Here is a 21935-nt window from a genome sequence, read left to right on the forward strand (position 1 = left end):
GGGGCTGACACAAGACCTGCAGGCTGGGTCAGCACGCTGCCACCAGTGGGCCAGGGAAGCCCCTGTCTGGGACCCCAAGTGTCTCCATCCAGCCCCTGCATGTGTTATGTCATGTCTGCTTTTGTGTGGCCCCAAAGCTGAATAGCACCTCAGGAGATGTGAAGGATCAGATGCCATACAGGGGAGGATCCCCAGTTCCTATGACGGTGTGAGCCAAAAAAACATGGTCTTATAGGAGGGACAGAGGAGAGCTGGGAGAATTAGAGAGGCTCAGTCTGGGACTCAGTCTGGTGGGTGCAGAGCTGGCACCTGCCTCGGGGAGGACCTAAAAGTTCAGTTCTCTGAACCCCATTCAGGCAGGCTTAGGAGACCCTCTTTCTCAAGGTATATGCTGGGGATATTTGGGAATATATGCAAGGTATATTTGGGGAGCCCCCAAATGCCTGGGAGCTGCACAGGCTGCTCTGGACTGCTCTGGTCTCTCCCCTTATTGCCATAGCAATGACAGCTCTGGAATGAGAGAACCCAAATAACCCCAGAGAGCCCAGCCTGGCTCCAGGGCCCGGAAGTAGCAACGGGGTCTCAGGGGGCCTTGCTGCCTGGGCTCAGGGGAACAGGGGTGCATGGAGAAGGCACAGGGCTAGGGGGGCCTCCAGGAAGACTTTGAGAAAAAGTCTAGGAGCCCTCAGAGAACCGTGGGGGCTCTTCTCAAAGCCCTGGGCTGGGAGGAGAGAAGGGCGTGCAGGAGGGCTATGAGGCATCTGGGACCCCCAAGTACAGGGGAACAGGGGCTCTCCCAGGGCAGGGACCCCACGTTTTGATGCTCAGGAAACTGGAATACTTGGGCGGGGCTCCTCATTAGGCCCAGACTGAGGGACCAGGAGTCCTGGGGCATGTTGGGCAGCAGGAGACCCCCAGTCAGTCAGGTCTTGACCTGGCAGCCTGAGGAAGGGCTCTTTGTCCTGTCAGCCTCATTCCCCAGAGGCTGCAACGTGGGGACAGAGACACCCCCTCCAGGTGTATGAGTCAGGGAGTTACAACAGAGTGCCACCCATCCTTTGCCTGCAACACCCGGTGGCCTCTCAGTCCATTCCTGACTTAGTTCCTCTTCTTCAAGTCTCCCGAGACTCCCCCTAAGTTTTCAGGGGCATCCTACTAGGATCAACTCAGGCCTATGAGGTTCTCCGCACCCCTGATCACAGCCCTGACCTCCCAGGTGACACAGTCGGGCCTGAGAGCTCGGGAGGCCCCTGGAGGCAGGACAAAGACAGCAGCAGGGCCAGCCCATCGCCCTCCAGGATTCCAGAAGATTCCTAAGGGAGCCTTGTAGGTTTCTGAGCAGAACATTAGTCAAGGTCAGGCTCTGCCATAAAGCCACCGTCACTGTGGCTGTGAATTGAGGTGTGTGGTTCTCGGAGTGGTTATAACACCTCTGGCACCTCAGGGGCAAGTGAAGCTGCAACCCAGGACAGGGGCGTCCAACGTGTCAACCCAGGACAAAGGTGTCCAACGCGTCCCACCCACACGGGGCCATGGAGGGACAGGCGGGAAGGACACAGGTGGTGGCCAAGGGCCGGGGCTGAAAGAACGTTCTGGTGAAGGGAGTTTACCCAGGGCCCTGCCTGCGTCACAGCCTCCCCATGGGCCTGCCTGGTGCTAAGCTCAGCTCCTCCTCCTCAGTCCGCCCTCCCCAGGGTGCTGGGATGTCCTCTACGCTGCCTAGTACCTGTGTCCCGCACTCCAGAGTGGCCCTAATCAACTGCATTTCTCCACAGGCGCCCTCTTGCCATGGCCCTTCCAAAGGCAGGTCAGCTGGACTGTTTGCTTGTCTCTGCACCTCGCTCTACCACTCTTTTGCACCCACACTATCATCTGTACTTCTGCTTCAGGAATTCTAGCCCCCCTTCACAGCCTCTCATAAAGTGTGAGGTGTTGGTTCATCGGACAGGAAGGGATTTGCCTTGCATGAAGTTCAGTTCCCAGTACCTCATATGGTTCCCTGCGCACAGAGCCAGGAGTAACCCCTGAGCACTGGCAAGAGTGAAAAACAAAACACACACACAAAAAAGACACACACGGAAACACACATGCGCTGTTCTCAGGGTCCATATTAGACATCCCAATATCCAGGGACTCATGTTCTTGGAGGAAGAAGGCTGGAGTCCAGGCAGTCTGTATAGAGGGCCCCTGTGGCACAGGGGTAAAAAAGAGAGAAAACACCTGAAATGGGAGACTTGCCCAGGGATCTAAAGGGACTATGGCTTAACCTCCCTGGCATGAGCAGAGCCCGCACCCCTAAAATAGCAGTGGCTGTATTTCTGGAGTCAGCAGAACGTCCCAGGCCGCTGACCCACTTAGGGCCCCTCTGGGAATTCATCCAACAGAAATAACAGCCAATTTGACACTGCGGCCCCTCTGCAGTGGGGGCCTCTGGCCTGCAGGGAGACCCTAAGCAGCCCCCCACAGTCTCCAGGGTCACCTGGGAGAGGATGGACGCGGAGGGAGGGGACAATTTCAACAGCACCTGAGGCCCCTGGGGCGAGTCTACAATCTCCTGGAGGCAGGCGTCCTCCAGGGTCTCTGAGCCCCCAACAGAACCAACATGAGGCCCTGGGAAGGGCTCACCCCACAGTGGGGACAGGCTGACTGCGGCAGCTCCAGGGGGTCTGCTATGTGGGCTCCATAGGGGACACATTAGGTGCCTTAGGGGCACCCAACCAACACCCAGCTTAACTCGGGGAGCTCAAGCATTACTCTAAGGGCTGCCTGTAGAGGGTCCCTGGACCGCCAGGCTCAGGGGTGTCCAGCTAAGGCCATTTTGCATGACCTTGACCGAACATCCATTCTGGTCCCCGGAGCAGCAGCCACCACACCTGGGGGGGGGGCATACATGGGAATCCTATTCATACCTGAAGGTCTGTGCCAGACCTAGGGGGATGTCTCTGCCCACACCTGGGGATCCCGCCCACACCTCTCCCCACCCCACAGCCCAAGGACCCTCAGGCCCTTCTACTTAGGTTTGGCAGCATGACTACTTTAGGGGTGCTGAGAGGACCTGAAGGAAGGAATGGCAGCAGCCGTGATGGGGACTGCACTCCAGGCCTACAGACCAGCCAGCGTCATGAAGGCCCTGCTTATAGGAAGGCTGAAAAGGAGAAAAAGCCCAGAGCTTAGGGGTGTGGGTGGCACTGGGGAAGAAAGCCACAGGGCAGAGAGTCATCCCAAGATGGAAACAGATCCAGCATGCACCCCAAGATATAGAGAAAGTAGGGAACACTGATAAGGACCCAGGAGTGGAGGGAAGGGGTGTGGCTAAGAGGAGAGGGTGTGGCTAAGAGGAGAGGGCGTGGTCAAGAAAAGGGGTGTGGCTACGGGGAATGTGGCCAATGAAGGAGAGCATGTCAATGAGGAAGGGGTGTGGCTATGGAAGGAGGGTGTGACCAAGGAGGAAGTGGTGGGCCAAATTTATCAGAAACAAAGGGAGAGGGAGAGGATGTTTCAAGGATTTACATCATCTGTTTTCTCTTTGTCCTTTTTTATTTTATTTTTTCAAATCTTATTTCGTTTTTCAGTTTTGGCTACACCTGGCAGTGCTCAAGGGCTACTCCTGGCAGTGCTTGAGGTAGCAAAGATGGAACCCAGTCGGCAGCATACAAGGCAAGAGAATTCACCCCTATACAATTTCTCTGGGCTGTTCGTCTATTTGCAACCCCTGATGGTACTAGAGAGCCTCACAGCAAGCACAGAGCACTGAGCCAGTTCCCCAGCCCCTCTTAGATTTTGGATATTAGCTATTTTTGAATGTGACTTTCAAACCAGATTTTAATCTGGCACCCCTTGTTTTAGGCCTCCTGAGCTCAGAGTGTGGCCCAAGACAGGCCCACCTCTCCCATGCAGCAGTGATCACTCGAGCTCCCCGTCAGATGCCCCCTCTCAGGCTGGAGGTGCTCAAAGTCTGAGACGTGGTTGCTCCACATTACATTACAGCTCTGGGTGGCAGGATGGAGGATTTCCAGAAAACTAGAATAAGACATGGATATATCCTCAACTTGAGGCTAATTCTGATGATCTGCACCAAAGGAGAGATGGCAGCAATGACTGAATCAAGGGGAGGCAAATGAGGAGACAAAGCACTTAGAAAATTCAGCTGGGGACTGGCGCGTTGGCGCTAGAGGTAAGGTGTCTGCCTTGCCAGTGCTAGTCTAGGACAGACCGGGGTTCGATCCCCTGGCATCCCATATGGTCCCCCAAGCCAGGAGCGACTTCTGAGTGCATAGTCAGGAGTAACCCCTGAGCGTTCCGGGTGTGACCCAAAAACAAAAAACAAACAAACAAAAAAATTCAGCTGACGTCAGGATGTGGCCCCATGGTCCTAGGTTCTACCCCACACACCTGTCTCCCTGAGGACATCCTGGGATGGCCCTGATGAGTATATCACACTGCGAGGCCAGGTTCCCCGAGTGAAATAGGGACGCCCTGACATCTCTTTCTTCTACAAGTAAGTTCTTCTATGAACAGAAAATGTAAGAAGCTCCAGAAAAATGTTTATTAAAAGTGGATTTTAGGGGGCTGGAGAGATAGCACAGCGGTAAGACATTTGCTTTGCACATAACCAACCCAGGATAGACCTGATTCGATTCCAGCATCCCATATGGTCCCCCAAGTCTGCCAGGAGTGATTTCTGAGTGCAGAGCAAGGAGTAACCTGTGAGCACTGGCTGGGTGTGGCCAAAACAAACAAACAAACAATGTGTATTTTACTTCAGAGTGATCCAAAGGAAAGGCAAAAGGGACCAACCAATGCATCCCCAACCCCAAGTGCAAAAGAATAGGATGAAGGACAGAGTGTGGCGGGGAAAGTGTAACCATCTGCAGGGCCAGAGATGTCCAGTGGGCTGACCCAGATTTGATCTCTGATTCCTAGACATAGTCCCTTGAGCACCGCAAGGAGCAATCCCTCAAGCAACACCAAATGTGATTCAAGAATCACCACCATTGGGGCCGGAGCGGTGGCGCAAGGGGTAAGGCATTTGCCTTGCCTGCGCTAGCCTAGGACAGACTGCAGTTTGATCCCCTGGCTTCCCATATGGACCTCCAAGCCAGGAGTGATTTCTGAGAGCATAGCCAGGAGTAACCCCTGAGCATCACCAGGTGTAGCCCAAAAACTAAAAAAAAAAAAAAAAAGAATCACCACCATCACCACACCACCACTACCACAACCCCACCCCCCCCCCCAAATTCTCTCTCCAAGATGATTGTAAGTGAATTCCCTGTAGAACTGAGCTACAAGACAGTTCCAAAAGAGGAGGCGGGAATCTGCCAGGTGAGGTTCCCTACTCGGGAAGCAGAGCCTGGACCAGGTGGGCAGAATGAAGTGAGGTGGGCTGAGGGGCAGGGTTCTGCCCAGCAGAGGGGGTGCTGCATGTCAGAAAAGCTCTGCCCTGGGGTGGCTGAATATGGATGATGGAGAAGTAGGCTCTGGAGGCCACCGGAGAGAAAGCTAAAGAGTGCATACTGCTGGGCCACAGCATGGGCTTCTCAAGGATCAAGAATGTTCTATGAAACCGAAGTTCATATAAAGCTTGTGTTGGCCTGAGAAGGGAGGGAGTCACTTCAGAATGGAGGCGGACCCCGAGCCTGGCCAGTCCAACTCAGGAAGTCATGGCCAGGGGCGTCCACAGGACACAAGGTCCTGCAGAAAGGACCTTGATGCATAGCCTAAAAACACAGCAAGAAGGCCAAAACCATGACCCTCTCTGGGAAAAGAACCAAGGGAGGCCAGGAAGGAGAGAGCGCAGACCCTGAGGACTGGAGGTGGTTTCTTTTTTTTTTTTTTTTTGGTTTTTGGGTCACACCTGGCAGCGCTCAGGGGTTAACTCTGGCTCAGAAATTGCTTCTGGCAGGCTCAGGAGGCCATATGGGATACCAGAATTTGAACTGCTGACCTTCTGCATGCAAGGCAAGTGCTTTACCTCCGTGCTATCTCTCTGGCCCCTGGAGGTGGTTTCTTGAGGAGACAAATGGGCCCAGCTCCTGAGGAGAAGGAGGACAGGTCCAGCTCCTGAGAAGAATGGTTCCCCTCTACTCTCACATATCCTTCCTCTGCTCCCATGGCCCAATATGCTGAGAAGAAAATAGGCATTTATATCAGGGCCACAGAGAAACCTGAGAAGCCACCTCAGCTTCTGGAATGAAGAGGAGGGAAGAGACACCACCTTTTTTAGTCCTGGGGGGGAAAAATCATTCTCCTCCCCCCAGACTTATGAAGTGACCCCTGGATCATGTGGGGTGGGGTATGCACCCTGGTTCCCTGCAAAGGGACCCAGCAGCCTGGGGCGAGATGCTCGGCCTCCAAGCCTACTAGGCTGCGCTGGCCCCATCTTTTTTTTTTTTTTTTTTGGTTTTTGGGCCACACCCGGCGATGCTGAGAGGTTACTCCTGGCTGTCTGCTCAGAAATAGCTCCTGGCAGGCACGGGGGACCATATGGGACACCGGGATTTGAACCAACCACCTTTGGTCCTGGAACAGCTGCTTGCAAGGCAAACGCCACTGTGCTATCTCTCCGGGCCCACTGGCCCCATCTTAGGCAGGCCTTGATGGCATGACCGTGCACCCTGAGCAGGGCCCTGGGAAGGAGCCATGCAGCTCTGCCCCGTGCCAGTGCCGTGACCCTGTGGCAGGCTGGGGACTGACGCTGAGACCCAGGAAGGAGGCCAGAGCTACTCCCCAGAGCTGAGTTGTTGCAGGCGAGGCTCTGATGAGGCTTTCAGGACTTAATTACAGCAGCCAGGCCAGTGGGGATTTGGGTAATGGGGCTTGGCAGAAGCTGTTTCTACGGCATCCTTGCAAAAGGCGCTGAGCGTGTGACTGTGTGACGGAGGCTTTCTAGCTGTGCGTGACCTTCTCTCTGTGTGGCTGAGGGTCACTCTGTGTGTTTGGGTGTGTATGTGTGAGGGTGACTGGATATGTGCATGATTGTGCGTGAGGGGAGTTGTGTATCTGTGTGACTGAGGGTCCCTCTGTGTGTCTATGTACAGTTTTCAGTGTGTGGTGTGTGACTGGGAGTGTGATAAGAGACTGAATATGATTGTGTGTAAGGGAAATTGTATCTGTGTGTGACCCTGTCTCTGTAACTGAGGGTCACTGTGAGTCTATCTATAGCTTAGGAAGTGTGATTGTGCATTTGGAATCTCTGTGAAGTAAGCCTATAAAGTATGACAGTGTGTGTCCTTGCCTGTGCTCACCTGTATCCTACATGTACCACATGTATATACACACAGAGGAGTCATTGTGACCTGCTGCAGGCTGAGATGGCTCGCACTCCCCCCATGTCCACTCTGGCCCACAGTTACCCAGATTCTTAGAACTCCCAGACCACAGGAACATGGAAGCCGAAAGAAACCAGTGGACACCCCACTCCCTGGGCTGTCTGTCCTGATTGCTGAGGTAGGGTGGCAGCAGAAGGAATGGAGCAGGGGTGGAGCCAGTCATGGAAGCTGACACCTCTTCCTGATGAGGGGCCACATGAACATAGGGTCACAACTTTGTGACCCAGAGCAGTGTAGTTGCTGCCAGCCCCTGAGCACAGTGCCAGGGAGGTCAAAGGTTAAGCACCCTGAGTGCAGGTGGGCGGGCACAGTGACTGGCTTCTTGGCTTCCTGGGCTGCAGCCCCAAGTTGATTTGAACCAAGGCTGTTTGTTAGGTACCCGGGGGGTGAGGGTGGCTCTCAAGAGGCAGCACAGCCTGGAACCTAGACTAGCACCAAGCCCTAGTATGAGCATATACTCTCAGTGGTGATGCCATGTACACTTGAGCTGTTGGCTCTTGGGCCCATCTGTCTCAGACTTCAGTGCCAGGAAGAGTCCTCAGGCTCCCAGAAATCACAGAGCCTGGGGCCAGAGAGATAGCACAGCAGTATGGTGTTGGCCTTGCACGGGGCCAACCCAGGATGACACTGGTTCGATTCCTGGCATCCATGTGGTCCCCCGAGCCTGCCAGGAGTGATTTCTGAGCACAGGGCCAGGAGGAACCCCTGAGCACCAACAGATGTGATAAAAATAAAATCACAGAAGCAAACCCAGCATCCTGCCTGGCCATGGGAGACCTCTGATCTCCTGCAAGAGATGAGGGGCCATCACAGACACAGGAGATGGTTCTCGGGAGCTCCAGGACGGGCCTGTGTGGTACCAGGAGCCCTCACCAGGATTAATGGCACAGACCAAGTGCCTGCTCCCCTCCGTAGAGGTTTTGAGGTGTTAATGAGCTGTCAGCTAGGACATAGCCCCCTGAGACATCACTCTCCTCAACACTCAACAGAACTTTCCATGATGGCAGCCACAGGCCATGAAATCTTGAACTCCCTCAACCACCAGGTACCAGGCACCCTCCTGACTCCTGCTGGCCCTGGAGACAGTGTCAGAAGTTGTTTTGGTCCAGGCCACCATGGACAGCGCTGGCCCAGCTGAGAGGATGCTCAGGCCTACCTGTCTCTGTCCCAGCCTGGAGGCCCAAATTCAGGGACTCAAGAGAGCTGGCTCAACCCTATTCTTCTTACGGGGTGTGTGTGTGTGTGTGTGTGTGTGTGTGTGTGTGTGTGTGTGTGTGTGTGTGTGTGTGTGTCTGGCTGCCCCCTTCTGCTCCAGTCCCATGGCCACCCCTACCACCCACCCTTGACCAGTTCCTGGCTGGTCTCAGCTTTGTCCTTCCCACTACAGCCCAAGGACTGAGACTCACCAAGGCTGTCCTCCACTCCCCTCAGCCCCCACTAACCTATCTCCCTCCTCACTCACCCCACCGGACACTCTGCCGGAGCCCCTGAATCCACTTCCATCCTTATACCTAACTCCAAACCCACTTCACTGTGGCTACCTCAGCAGCCCCCTAGAACCCCAAGTTCTCCAGGTATATATGATCTTCAGGGGCACTCTCTGACCTTGGTGCCCTTGGTGCTCTTCTGGGCTGCATCTGCCCTTTGGGGAACCTCCGGCCCACCCCTGTAGGCTGCCCCACTGTCATTCCTACCTGTGTCTGCCTCTGGGAAGGGCAGAGAAATGGATGTGGGTGTGGGGCAGGACCAGGAGCAAAGTCTGAACTTATGTGCTTGGTCTCTGCTCCCCAGATGTGGTGTGGGTGTCAGCAACTCTGTGTGAGCTCTGAGGCATTGCGCTCTTGGGAGCCTATGCAGGACCCATCCTCACAATCCACCAGACCCAGGCCTTGTGAGGAATGTGTGAGCCATCCTGTCAGCCCAGACAGAAGCCATCACCACCTCACATCTGGAATCACAATCCCGCCCAGGGCCCTGGGGATGCTATGGGCCTCCCCTACACCCACCTCCCATTCCCCCCACACCCTGACATTCGGCATCCCTATCAGGCCTGCCTACCCCCTGCACCCCTGCTCCCTCTCCCCTAACAAGCCTTCTCAGCCTGTCAGCTCTGAGGTGATGCCAGAGTCTGCCGCGTGCAAGGTAAATATTCTACCTGCTGTGCCCCCTGCCAGGGTATTTTTTGAGATGATGCTGGGATGGCTGTGGAGAGGGAGGTGGAAGTGGCTCCCCACACACACCCAGCCTCCTCCCACACTAAGTGCCAGCTCCACTCCTCCACCAGCCACGTAGGAGCGTGGGCTTGGGGCTGGAGCAAGAAGGGAAGCATGAGGTGGGCTAGCGAAGGCCGGAGGGCGGTGAGCTCCGTGCAGAGGAGGCTGAGAGCTGGGTGAAGCTTCAAGCACAGGCATCCAGTAGTGCACCCCTGTGAGGCATGAAGCAACCTTGGTGTGCACCCCAGATGCTGAGCAGAATCCTACCAACAGCCAGCCAGAGTGCCCCATGACAAAAGCCACTGGCCCTCACAGGGGACAGCGGAGGATCCCTCCAGATGTCCTGAGAGGAATGGAGGCCAGGACAAGGTGAGGCAGGCCTGCACCCCCACCCTGGGATGTCCTGCATGCTGGGTGACAGACGTGTAGCTCCCAGAGGCCACTGTTGCCAGGTGTGTGGGGAGCTTGGCAACCCTCGAGGTCCCCAGCCAAGCAAGCCCTGGAGCCTGGCGGGAATAAAGACAAACAACACATCCTCTCCAGGGCTGCAAAGGACAGGGCAGCCCACTGAGTCCAGCTGACTGGGGGGACACTGTCCTGCCTATGTGCCAGGATAGAGGAGAGCCCCCAGACCTTCTACAAAAAACACACTTAGGATTCTGGATGGTGGAGGGGAAGTGGGTGTTTTTAGGGGTGCAGAGGCTGCATCTGATGATCTTCAACCAGCCAGACCAGATGTTCAGAGTTCAGGGCTTCCTGTGGTGAAAGGGATTGAGCCTGGGGCTCCTTCATACAAAGCCTGTGCCTGGCTCTTGTCCTATCTCTGATGCTAAAACAGCGGGTTCAAAACCACAAGGGGTGACAATGAGGTTGGGCTGCTTTTAGAATCCATGTAATGGAGTTAGAAGCAAGGTCAGGGGTTGGAGAGATAACACAGTGGTAGGGTATTTGCCTTGTATGTGTCCAGCCTGGGAGGAACCCAGTTTGATTCCCGGCCTCTCATATGGACCCCAAGCCTGCCAGGAGAGATTTCTGAGTGCAGAGCCTGGAGTAACCCCTGAGCACGGCCGTGTATGGCCCCAAAACCAACCAATCAATCAATCAAGTTCAAAAAAAAAAAAAAAAAAGAAAAAGAAAACAAGGTCAGAAGGATTAGTTGGCATTTAGTCTCTATGGGTAGTTTTTCTTTATACTCTCCCATGCAACCTAGATTGGGCACATAAGCTAAAGAAAGGAATTCTTCCAGACCTCAGTCTATCTGACTGTGATTTGAGTCCTAAGTTCACAGCAGGGAAAGCGGCTCACAGAATGTCACCATTGTCTTGGGGCCTGTTCCTGGGGTGGGCGCTTTCAAACAGCACCCTGGAGAAACAGCTGGGTTCCCAAAGCAAAAGTCTTGTCCAGATAAACAAGGCCCATCGACGCCTGCAGAGAGGATTATAAACTGTTTGAGGCAGTTTGGTAATATTTATAAACACCAGAAAAGCACATGCCAGGCTCCTCATCCAGTTAAACACGAACTACCCCAATGTCGACCCCTGCAACTCGACCCCGCATTTCTGCTCCCAAGATGAAAGCAGGATGGAAGTAGATACCCAAAGCCCAGGATTGGCAGCTCAGGGAGTCCACGATAGAATGAGAAACAGAATGAGGATCACACATCCCAACCCCGACAAGGAGAGACACAGCCACCTCCACAAAGGGATGGGGATGTCCTTGTGCTAAGTGGGAGGAGTCTGTCATGCACCACGGGCAAAGTGGCTCAATCCTCACTTAAGTCAAGTTCCCAGAATAGGTTGATGTGTCTAAAGATGGAATTGAAATATGGGGGTGCCAGGAACTGAGGGGAGGGAAGACAAGAGGGACACAATAGGGAGGGGAACAAGTACTTAAATGGGCAGAGGTTCTGTCTACAGGCTTAGAAATGTTCAGGAAAGAGCTGATAGCACAACCTTGATAGGGCTGATGGCCAGACACTATCCATCAGACACTTTTAGGCTGTCACATGCTAGATAGGCTATGCAAACCTTATTCCATAGACATTTTACATGCATGTATACATGTATCTATGCACATGAACACCTGTTCATGTAAATATATATATAATTTTGGGGGTACAAAGGCTACTCCTGGATGTTCATATACATCTATATGGTTGGGGCCACACCCAGAGGTACTCAGGGCTTATTCCCGACTCTGAGCTCAGGGGTCACACCTGGTGGGACTCAGGGGAATATACACAGTGCTGGAGACTGCACAGAGGTTAGCTGGTACAAGTTAAGTGCCTGCATCCCTGTGCTATTTATCCCTTTAGCTCAACACAGCTAGAGTTGGTAACGTGCATGCCTCGTGATCTTTGGTTATATGGCACAGGGATGCCATGTGATGCTATGCTCTATGACATAGAGTCTATGTGATGCTATGACCTATGATATTTATCAACCACACAAGACTGGGGAGAAGTGGATACCCCCCTAGGAGTATGAATTCTATTCCCTCTCCAGAACAGGAGATGACACCATCATGAAAATGTCTATGATAACTCCCTTCAGACTCAGGCCCTTCTGGAGACAGCAGGTTCAAGCATTGGGCAGAGTGTGGGTGCCCTTTCCCATGGAAATGAAGAGGGTACTTCTGAAAGGAAACATGGAAAGTGTGTGTGTGTGTGTGTGTGTGTGTGTGTGTGTGTGTGTGTGTGTGTGTGTGGTAGTAGGAGTCGGAGAGAAGACTTAAATTCTACGGTTAGTTCTTTTTCCTAAATTTGTTTGTTTTGGTTTGGTTTTGGGAGGGTCACACCTAGCAGTGCTCAGGGCTTATTCCAGGCTAAGATTACTCCTGGTGGGGCTAAGGGAACTCTTTGTGGTGCCAGGGATGGAACCCTGGTCAGCTACACGAGGCAAGCGCCTTGCCTACTGTCCTCTCAGGCCCTTCCTTGTTGTGCTTTTATAATATTATACTTTGTAAGTATTTTTTTAAGCTATTCACAAACAAACTAAAAATGTTCGATAAATATTTGCTTTTTCTATTATAGAGGCTATATTGGGAACAGCCTGCAGCCAAGAACAGCCATGGAGGCAGAATTAAATGCAAACAGCCTCTGAAGGCCCTGGGAAGCACCGCAGTGGCTAGGGCTGGGGGTCAGGCTCTCTCAGACAGCAAATAGTTTGGGCCCGTCCTGCTCTGCTGCCTTCTCCCTGGAGACGAGGCTGAGAGGCTGAGAACAAGGGTGTAGGCAATCTAGACTGAGTAAGGGTTGACTCCAAAGCAGAGATCCTGGAGAACCACAGAAAGGTGAACCCGAATTTCTCTCTGTGACCCCCTTGAGGTTGCAAGGAACCATAAGATGGGGAAAACAACAGATAAGAAGAGAATAGTAAAAGATGGGTTTGATGGGAAACTGAAGGGATTCAAGTCTAAAGGTGGTAGAGCTCACGGTTCCTAAGAGCAGGATACACCTTGTATTAAGGCCCCCAAAGAACTATGCCCAAAGAGGCAGGGCAGAAACAGGGCAGAAATAGCAGCTCGAGGAAAGAAGGCATTAGGGAGGATGAGAGGGAAACTGTTGATGTTGGTGGTGGGAAATGCAGACCTGTGAAGGTGGTTATACATTATATGGCTGTTATTCAATCATGAACAACTTTATCTGTGAAAAAACTGTATTATGTATAGCCTTGTAACCATGATGTTTAAATAAAAAATTTTTAAAAAAATAAAGGAAATGACAACTCACAGACAGATCCCTGCTTTGGATCTCAGTCCCACACCTGAGCAGCATGAGTGACCTGACTCCTGCCACCCACTGCAGGAAAAGTAAATGCACTGACAGACTCAGCACACGCTCTCAGACAGACTCAGCAAATGCACTCAGAGACCCAGCACCACTTAAAGCTGCTACTATTCTGTGCCCAGTGGCTATAATACAGTGCAAAATCAAAAGAGAAAGACAACCAATTTGTCAGAGTTTCGGACACTATGGTGATTCCAGATTCACAGGTTTACCTATCCCAGAAAACAAATGACAAATGGAGAAAGAACAAGAAAACTGGGGCCCAGAGAGATAGCACAGTGGCGTTTGCCTTGCAAGCAGCAGATCCAGGACCTAAGGTGGTTGGTTCGAATCCCGGTGTCCCATAGGGTCCCCCGTGCCTGCCAGGAGCTATTTCTGAGCAGACAGCCAGGAGTAACCCCTGAGCACTGCCAGGTGTGGCCCCAAAACAAAAACAAACAAACAAACAAAACAAGAAAACTGGACTTTTTTTAAAAAATGAAAGAGTCTAGAAATGAAAGTAATACAATGCTTGAAATTAAGGATGAAACCAATGAGTTGAACCAGCGCTCGACAAAACAGAAGAGAGAATTGGTGATCTGGAGAGAGGTCAGAGGACTAATCACAGCCTTTGTATATGCAGGAGGATTCACTTCTTCTCTGGGCATTGCATGGTTTCCCTGAGCACTACCAGGGGTAACCTTGAGTATTGCCAGGTATGGCCCAAAAAAACAGGAGAAAAAGAGAGAGAACTAGAAATAAATCAGAAAGTTAGGTCTGATTTCTTTCATATTAAGAAAGTAAAAGAAAAAAATTGGGGGAGAAGAAGCCTGAGACATTTCTATAAAACTGTAAAATAAAAAAATTTTATTTACAGATATTTAAAGTTTTTGGGCCACATCTGGTGGCACTCAGGTTACTCCTGGATCTGCATTCAGAAATTACTCCTGGCAGGTTCGGGGGACCATACGGGATGCTGGGTATTAAGTGACCATATTGGTCACTTGCAAGGCAAACACCCTATGAGCTCTTTTATCACTCTGGCCCCAACTTTGAAGATTTTAATAAGGATTTCTATAGTCCTAGAAGAGGAGAGACTTCTAGCAACATGAAAAGTCCTTTGAGAAGCTACTTGATGTCAAGTAGAGTATCTACAAAGAAAACTCCCAGTCACCTCAATGTAAAACTGCTCAAAACCAAAGATTGCAGAGAACTGTGAAAACAACCAGAGAGATAAATACATGCATTCATTGAAAGGGAACAGCAGGTGGTGTGATGGCTGGCATCTTTTTTTTTTTTTTTTTTTTTGGTTTTTGGGCCACACCCGGTGACGCTCAGGGGTTACTCCTGGCTATGCGCTCAGAAGTCGCTCCTGGCTTGGGGGACCATATGGGACACCAGGGGATCGAACCGCCGTCCGTTCTAGGCTAGCGCAGGCAAGGCAGGCACCTTACCTCTAGCGCCACCGCCTGGCCCCGACGGCTGGCATCTTTGCAGAAACAACAAAGGCATGGGATAATGAAGTGAGACAACTTGAAAGGCTGACAGAAAAAAATACAGCAATCTAGGGCTCTATATTCAACAAAACTAACTTCCACAGTAGAGAGCAAGATAAACACAGGCAGTAAGAAAGTTTAGTGTTAACTCATGGGTATGAGACGGAACACTACAGGAAACTTAAGAGAGAAACACAGAAATCAAGAAGAAATGAGAGCAGGTGGGGCCGGGCGGTGGCGCAAGAGGTAAGGTGCCTGCCTTGCCTGCGCTAGCCTTGGACGGACCACAGTTCGATCCCCCGGCGTCCCATATGGTCCCCCAAGCCAGGAGCAACTTCTGAGCGCATAGCCAGGAGTAACCCCTGAGCGTTACCGGGTGTGGCCCAAAAACCAAAAAAAAAAAAAAAAAAAAGAAATGAGAGCAGGGCAGAGAGATAGCACAGCGGTAGGGCATTTGCCTTAGATGCAGAAGGATGGTGGTTCAAATCCCGACATCCCATATGGTCCCCGAAGCCTGCTAGGAGCGATTTCTGAGCATAGAGCCAGGAGTGACCCCTGAGCACTGCCAAAAACAAACAAACAAAAAGCAAAAAAACAAAAAAGAAGAAATCAGAGCAATTGAAGATGTAAACTGGACAAAGGTCCATAGCTAGTAATTATACTGGCCTCTAAAAATAATGTCTTATTCATCTTAAAATACAAATTGAGCTAAAACACATTAGGCCAGAGAGATAGCATGGAGGTAAGGCGTTTACCCTTCATGCAGAAGGTCATCGGTTCGAATCCCGGCGTCCCATATGGTCCCTCGTGCCTGCCAGGAGCAATTTCTGAGCACAGAGCCAGGAAAAACCCCTGAGCACTGCCGGGTGTGACCCAAAAACCACAAAAAAAAAAAAAAAAATCCTGTGTATATGGTAGCAATGGAGCTAAGCATTGTAAGGCTTTTTGCATTAGAGTCAAAGAGGTGAAAGTATTAATTTGGAGAATGTGCAAATGTGTCATTATTGACACCTATTGATATGATTTCACTTTAGAAAAGTGATAGATTGGGCCCAGAGAGATAGCACAATGGCGTTTGCCTTGCAAGCAGCCGATCCAGGACCAAAGGTGGTTGGTTCAAATCCCGGTGTCCCATATGGTCCCCCGTGCCTGCCAGGAGCTATTGCTGAGCAGACAGCCAGGAGTAACCCCTGAGCAATGCCGGGTGTGGCCCAAAAACTGAAAAAAAAAAAAAAGAAGAAGAAAAGTGATAGATTTTTAGAAAACCTACTGTTCTTAAGCCTAACAAAATTGACCACATTTGGGGCATGGGGAGAGCTGGAGTGGTAGAATACATTCTTAGCATGTGCAAGAGCATGAATTCAATCCCTGGCATGGCACCACATGGTTCCCTGAGCACTTCCTGGGGGCATCCTCTAGGCATCCTCTCCGGGCTTGTGCAGGGCCCAAGCACTGCTAGGTTGACCTCCACACTCATTTAAAAACTGATAACCTGCAATGTCAAAAATGAAGCTCCTGGGGCTGGCGAGGTGCCGCTAGAGGTAAGGTGTCTGCCTTGCAAGTGCTAGCCAAGAAAGGACTGTGGTTCGATCCCCCGGCATCCCATATGGTCCCCCCAAGCCAGAGACAATTTCTGAGTGCTTAGTCAGGAGTAACCCCTGAGCATCAAATGGGTGTGGCCTGAAAAACCAAAAAAAAAAAAAAATGAAGCTCCAACAAGATTTTGAGAACTAAAAGTGTACAGAATGTTCTCTGACCCCTGTATTCAACTTCAACTTAAAACGAAAAAGACAATTTGTGGGGTTGGAGTAATAGCACAGTAGTAAGGCATTTGTCTTGCACATGGCCAACCTGGGACGGACCCAGGTTTGATCCCTGGCATTCCATATAGTCTCCCGAGCCTGCCAGGAGCGATTTCTGAGCACAAAGCCACAAGTCTGAGCGCCGCCTGGTGTGGCCTCAAAACAAAAACAAACAAAGACAATTTGTATCAGTTGCTAGATTATTAAAATGAATTAATGTACTCATTCCATGGATTAAATACATCATAATGAAAATTAGAAAATATTTTATGGAGGGGCTGGAGCAATAGCACAGCAGTAGGGCATTTGCCTTGCATGCAGCTAACTTGGGACAGACCTAGGTTCTATTCCCAGCATCCCAGATGGTCCCCTGAGCCTGCCAGGGGCAATTTCTGAGCACAGAGCCAGGAGTGGACCCTGAGCACCACTGAGTGTGACCCAAAAACAAGGGGCAGGGCAGTGGCGCTAGAGGTAAGGTGCCTGCCTTGCCTGTGCTAGCCTTGGACAAACCGCATCCCATATGGTCCCCCAAGCCAGGAGCGACTTCTGAGCGCATAGCCAGGAGTAACCCCTGAGGGTCACCGGGTGTGGCCCGAAAAAAAACAAAAACAAATCAAAACAAAAAACAAAAAAGCCTTTTTTTTTTTTCACACCCGGCAGTGATCAGGGGTTATTCCTGGCCCCACGCTCAGAAATCGCTCCTGGCAGGCTCGAGGGACCATATGCAATGCCAGGATTCAAACCACGGTCCTTCTGCAGGCAAGGCAAATGCCTTACCTCTGTGCTATCTCTCTGGTCCCCAAAAAGCCATTTTTATAAGGCTAGAAAGATTGTACAGTGGATAGGATGCTTGCCTTGTATGCTATATTCAATCCCAGCATCATTATGATCTCCAGAGCCCACCAGGAGTAATATCTGAATGCAGAGCCATGAGTAAGCTCTCTAAATACCACCAGGTACTCAGGTCCCCCCAAAAATCAAAAAGAAAATAAAATAGTTTCAACTAAATAGTGTGAAGGCTGAGACAAAGCCAAAACAATATAATGAGAGAAGCTTTTTTAACCTTAAAAGCATGCTTTTGAAAAGAAATGATGAATATTATTTAAGGTCCCTTTCAAGATAGTAAAAATGAATATAAAATTAAGTCCAAAGAAAGAAAACTAAACTAAAATCATAAATTAACTATTGAAATAGACAAACAATAAGATATAATTCAGGGATAAATGTTAGAAAAAATTAGACAGATGAAGATACAAATTAAAAGTAAGATACAAGGGGCCGGAGAGATAGCACAGTGGCATGTTTGCCTTGCAAGCAGCCTTCTCAGGACCAAAGGTGATTAGTTCAAATCCCGGTGTCCCATATGGTTCCCCGTGCCTGCCAGGAGCTATTCCATAGCTAGGAGCAACCCCTGAGCACAACCGGGTGTGGCCCAAAAACCAAAAAAAAAAAAAAAAAAAAAAAAAAAAGTAAGACACAAATTACCAATATTAGTAACGAACAATAACCCTTTTTAAACAAAAAAGTTTAAAAAAATACAAACAGCATGTGAAAAATTGGGAGATTTGGACAAGAGGAAACAAGTTTCTGAAAAACAGCAAACTTTCCAAAACACAGACCAAAATATATATGTATATATATGTACATATAGGAAGCTTCTATCTTTGAAGGAAACTGGAATCTGTTTGTCTAACCTCCAATCCCACTGGCTTCACTAGTGAATTTCTATAAGTAGCTAAAGAATTTCCAATGCTCCAAACTCTTCCCGAGGTGAAAGCAGAAACACTTCTCTGATTATTTTCTGAGCTGACATAACCAGACCAAGGTTATGGTCCCCCTCCCCTCCCCTCCCCTCCCCTCCCCTCCCCTCCCCTCCCCTCCCCTCCCCTCCCCTCCCCTCCAGGCCATGGAAAGAAAATCCAAACAGAAGCAGGTTCAGGAGATAGTTATAAAAGTCTTAAGGAAAATATTAGCAAACTGAGTGGCTGGAGCAATAGCTAGCACAGGGTAGGGTGTTTGCCTTGCATGCAACCAACCAGGTTCAATCCCCATCATCCCATATGGGATGATCACTCCACAGCATTGATTCATGAGCTTGGATCTAGAAGTGAGCACAGAGCCAGGAGTGGCCCCTGAGCAAAACAATATGAGCACATGGGGAGCAGGGCAAGGTAGTGGGGCAGGATGTAACTTTGAGGGTAGAGATTATAGTGCTTTTCTGGGTCCCGGGGGCAGCTCAAAGGCTGGAGCACATGCCCTACATGTGGAGGCCCCAAGTTCCATCCCTGGCACTACAGCAGGTCAAGTATGCCCAGAAATACCCTCACTTCTGCATCCTGAGTACTCCTTGAGTATTTAGGAGCTTCGTACCAAATAGTGATTTTTCTGCTCTTCTTATTCTCAGGGAGTCATATATGGGCCCCATTTACCCCATGGTTTTATTATCTCCATAGAGGAAAACTAAGGCCCAAAGATCACCTAAGGTCACACTCAGGTAGCGTCCACATACTGAACACTTAAAGCCACCGCTGTGTACCCAGCAAGACTAGGGGTGTAGATCCAGGTACCCTAACCTTAGTCCACTCCACAGGGCCAGCATGCACTGCCTGGGCAGATGAGACAGAGAAGATGTAGCGCACATGGGGGCGGTCCTAGTGGAACTGGCCTGGAACTGGCCCTAGAAAATAGCAGGACTGATGACTGCAAAGACAGGAGTAGCCCCATTCCTGCTCTTGACATAAACCCCTAACTAGCGTACCAGTTCTCCCACTTTAGGGCACTAATGCTATTTTTATTTTACAGTATCAATCCCTCCATTCTGAGGGACCAATATTTCCACTTTCGAATAACAATACCTCTAATTTGCAAATGCAGAAGCAAGAGTCTAGGCCGTCATTCCCCAAAGGGGCCACCTCCTGGGGCCTTCCCTGGCCAGATGCTGGCAGAAGGAATGAAAGTGTCCTGGGTTGTTACCTTACACAACAAAGTCAGCACGAGCTGGAAATAGCATCAAGACTAGTCAGGGAAGAACTATCCAGCCTCAAACTCCAAAACTCCCTCTCTTAAACCAAAAGGCACAGAAGCCAATGACAATCTCACACCAGTAGAGGTCAAATGCCTCAACAGGAAGAAGATGGGATGCAGAGACCAAAGGACCCCCAGATTCAGTCCTGGGATTCTTATATTCAAGGTCAGTCACTCCCCCAAAACTGAGCTGGAACCCAAGAGAAGGGACCAGTAATGAAGACAGAGCCTGAACTATCCACAGTGGGGCTTGGAGGTGTCTCTTTAAAGATGCCTTTTCTTTGGTTAGGGTTGTGGTGCCAGTGAACAAACTCAGGGCCTCATACACACAAAGCATTTGCTGTACCATTGAGCATTGAACTATACCCCTGACTTTCTAAAACCTGCTTTCTAAAAAGTTGAGCATAGCAGCCAGCTCAGAAGCTTCAAGACCACATCAGGACAGGATCCAAACCTCAGGACAGACAAATCTGGGGCCTCTCAGTGAGTTGCCTGGGAGTCTTCAAATAGTTGCATCTAAATGGGAAGCTACCTGTGGACAGCCCTCTCCAACCCCAGTGGGGGTTCTAGAACAGCCCCCTCCAAACTCTGGTGCCACCCAAGAGAAGCAGGGGTCTCTAAAAATGGCAATTTCAATGACCTCAGAGTCAAGCTCAGTGCTGCTGACATGACAAAGTTCTAGCTCAGAGGGCCACACACTTTCAAACCTTGGGAGACTGTCAGAAGGATCAGACATGCAGTTTAGAGGAAAAGGGAGTCTGGATTTCTAGAGACAACACGTTGGTGAGGCTGCGCCCAAAGCTGTTGATTAGATTGAGTCACAGGAGCTGGAAGCTGGGTGGAGGTTGGGTTGGAGGCAGCCAGCAGGCAGGGGACACTGCCAGGCACACCTCAAGATGGAAATATGTACACATATCCCTCTGGGGACTGGGCTGCTTTGCTGCTGAGCAAATAACTGGGGAAGAAAATGATGGGGAGAAGGTCCCAAGAGCATGGATTCCCTGAGGCATTGGGGTGAGGCTGATGCCCTTGTCCCAGGATCTCCTCCAGGGCAGTGGTCAGTTCAGAGCCCAGAGCAGCTATGAATAGGACAAAAAAGGGGGACAAAGGGAGGTGGAGGCTGAACTCCTAGAGACACCCAAGGAGGAAAAGCCTCAAAGAATTTTTAGGGTAGAACGGAATGGAGGGAGGCACTGGACTTCCTTCTGCGAAAGCTTCTGAAAATCAGAAGTCCCCCTGATCACATCAGATTTGGCCCTGTAGGACAGCTAGGAGCCTGGGAAACAGGTGCTGGATCTGTCCCAGATGCCCCATCAGGTCTCCCCTTCCATGCCACAGGAATGACCCTGACCCCCAAAAAGAGCCACCCAAGACCCGGTGTCTCACCTGCTGCTGGCTCTGCTCCTCCAGGTTCATCTTCACCTCCAGAGACTGGCGAGCCTCCAGGAAGGCCTTGCGGTGCTTGCGGTCAGCCATGTAATAGGACATGATGCCCACGATGATGGCGCCCAGGTACAGGAATATGTTGGCCAAGATCTGTGTGGAGGTGGCAGAGGACATGGATGAGAGGAATGGAGGTGAGGCAGCTGCCAACCAGGATCCAAGGGCCCACTAGGCCTGACAGGACACTGGGGACCCAGCAGACCCGACCCCTTGCCCCCGATGTGTACTCCTAAGGTCAGGAAGGCTCATCTTCCTCCCATGCTGGCCAATCCCAGCTCTGCCATCCATCTATCCCTTCTTGCTTTCCTCCATTCGTTGTCTTGTTCATTCAAGCATCTGTGAGCTGACAAGGGGCCCTCGGGTGTGGCAGTGCCAGAGTGCAGGTCCCCTGGGGAAGGGAAAGGACCTGATTCCTTTCTTTCAAGCTCAGAGCTCCAGCCTCACGGAGCCTGAGCAGATGGACAAGGACTTGTTCCCTGATGTGGCACCTTGGGTCCTCAGATTCCTGGTCCCCAGTCCATACTCAGAGACTGCCTGGCTCGGGGGCAGGCCCGCACACTCTTCCACAGGCAGAGAGGCAGGAAGGATAGGTAGGCTGGGTGGTCAGCAGGTTCTGGGGGTACTAGCTCGATGCTCTGTCTAACAGACAACGGGGCTAGTTCTGGCATTGCTTTTCTAGGTACTCCTGCTCATGTCCTACCCCCATTTTCTGTTTCACCTGAGCTAGGGAAGGCCAATACTCCAGTAGAGAGCTCAGGCAGCAACAGGGAATGAGTAAGAACAAGAGCTGTGCTTGGGGGTTAGGGGACTCTCTTCCTGTATCTGGGCACCCCCACTCCACCCCACCCCTAGTCTCTAGGACT

The 21935-nt window shown here is 50.9% G+C and overlaps 1 protein-coding gene across 1 annotated transcript in view; it reads right to left on the reverse strand.

Annotated features, from left to right (window-relative positions):
* ADCY3 (adenylate cyclase 3) overlaps positions 1-21161 on the reverse strand; it is a 34074-nt gene extending 12913 nt beyond the window's left edge. Inside the window, exon 1 of the mRNA XM_049784467.1 lies at positions 21016-21161. Coding sequence (XP_049640424.1) covers positions 21016-21117 — 102 coding nt within the window. The 5' untranslated portion in view covers positions 21118-21161. The remainder of the gene's footprint in view (positions 1-21015) is intronic.
* Positions 21162-21935: the final 774 nt, after the last annotated feature.

Source organism: Suncus etruscus, chromosome 12 (assembly GCF_024139225.1).
Source record: "Suncus etruscus isolate mSunEtr1 chromosome 12, mSunEtr1.pri.cur, whole genome shotgun sequence".
Lineage (NCBI taxonomy): Eukaryota > Metazoa > Chordata > Mammalia > Eulipotyphla > Soricidae > Suncus > Suncus etruscus.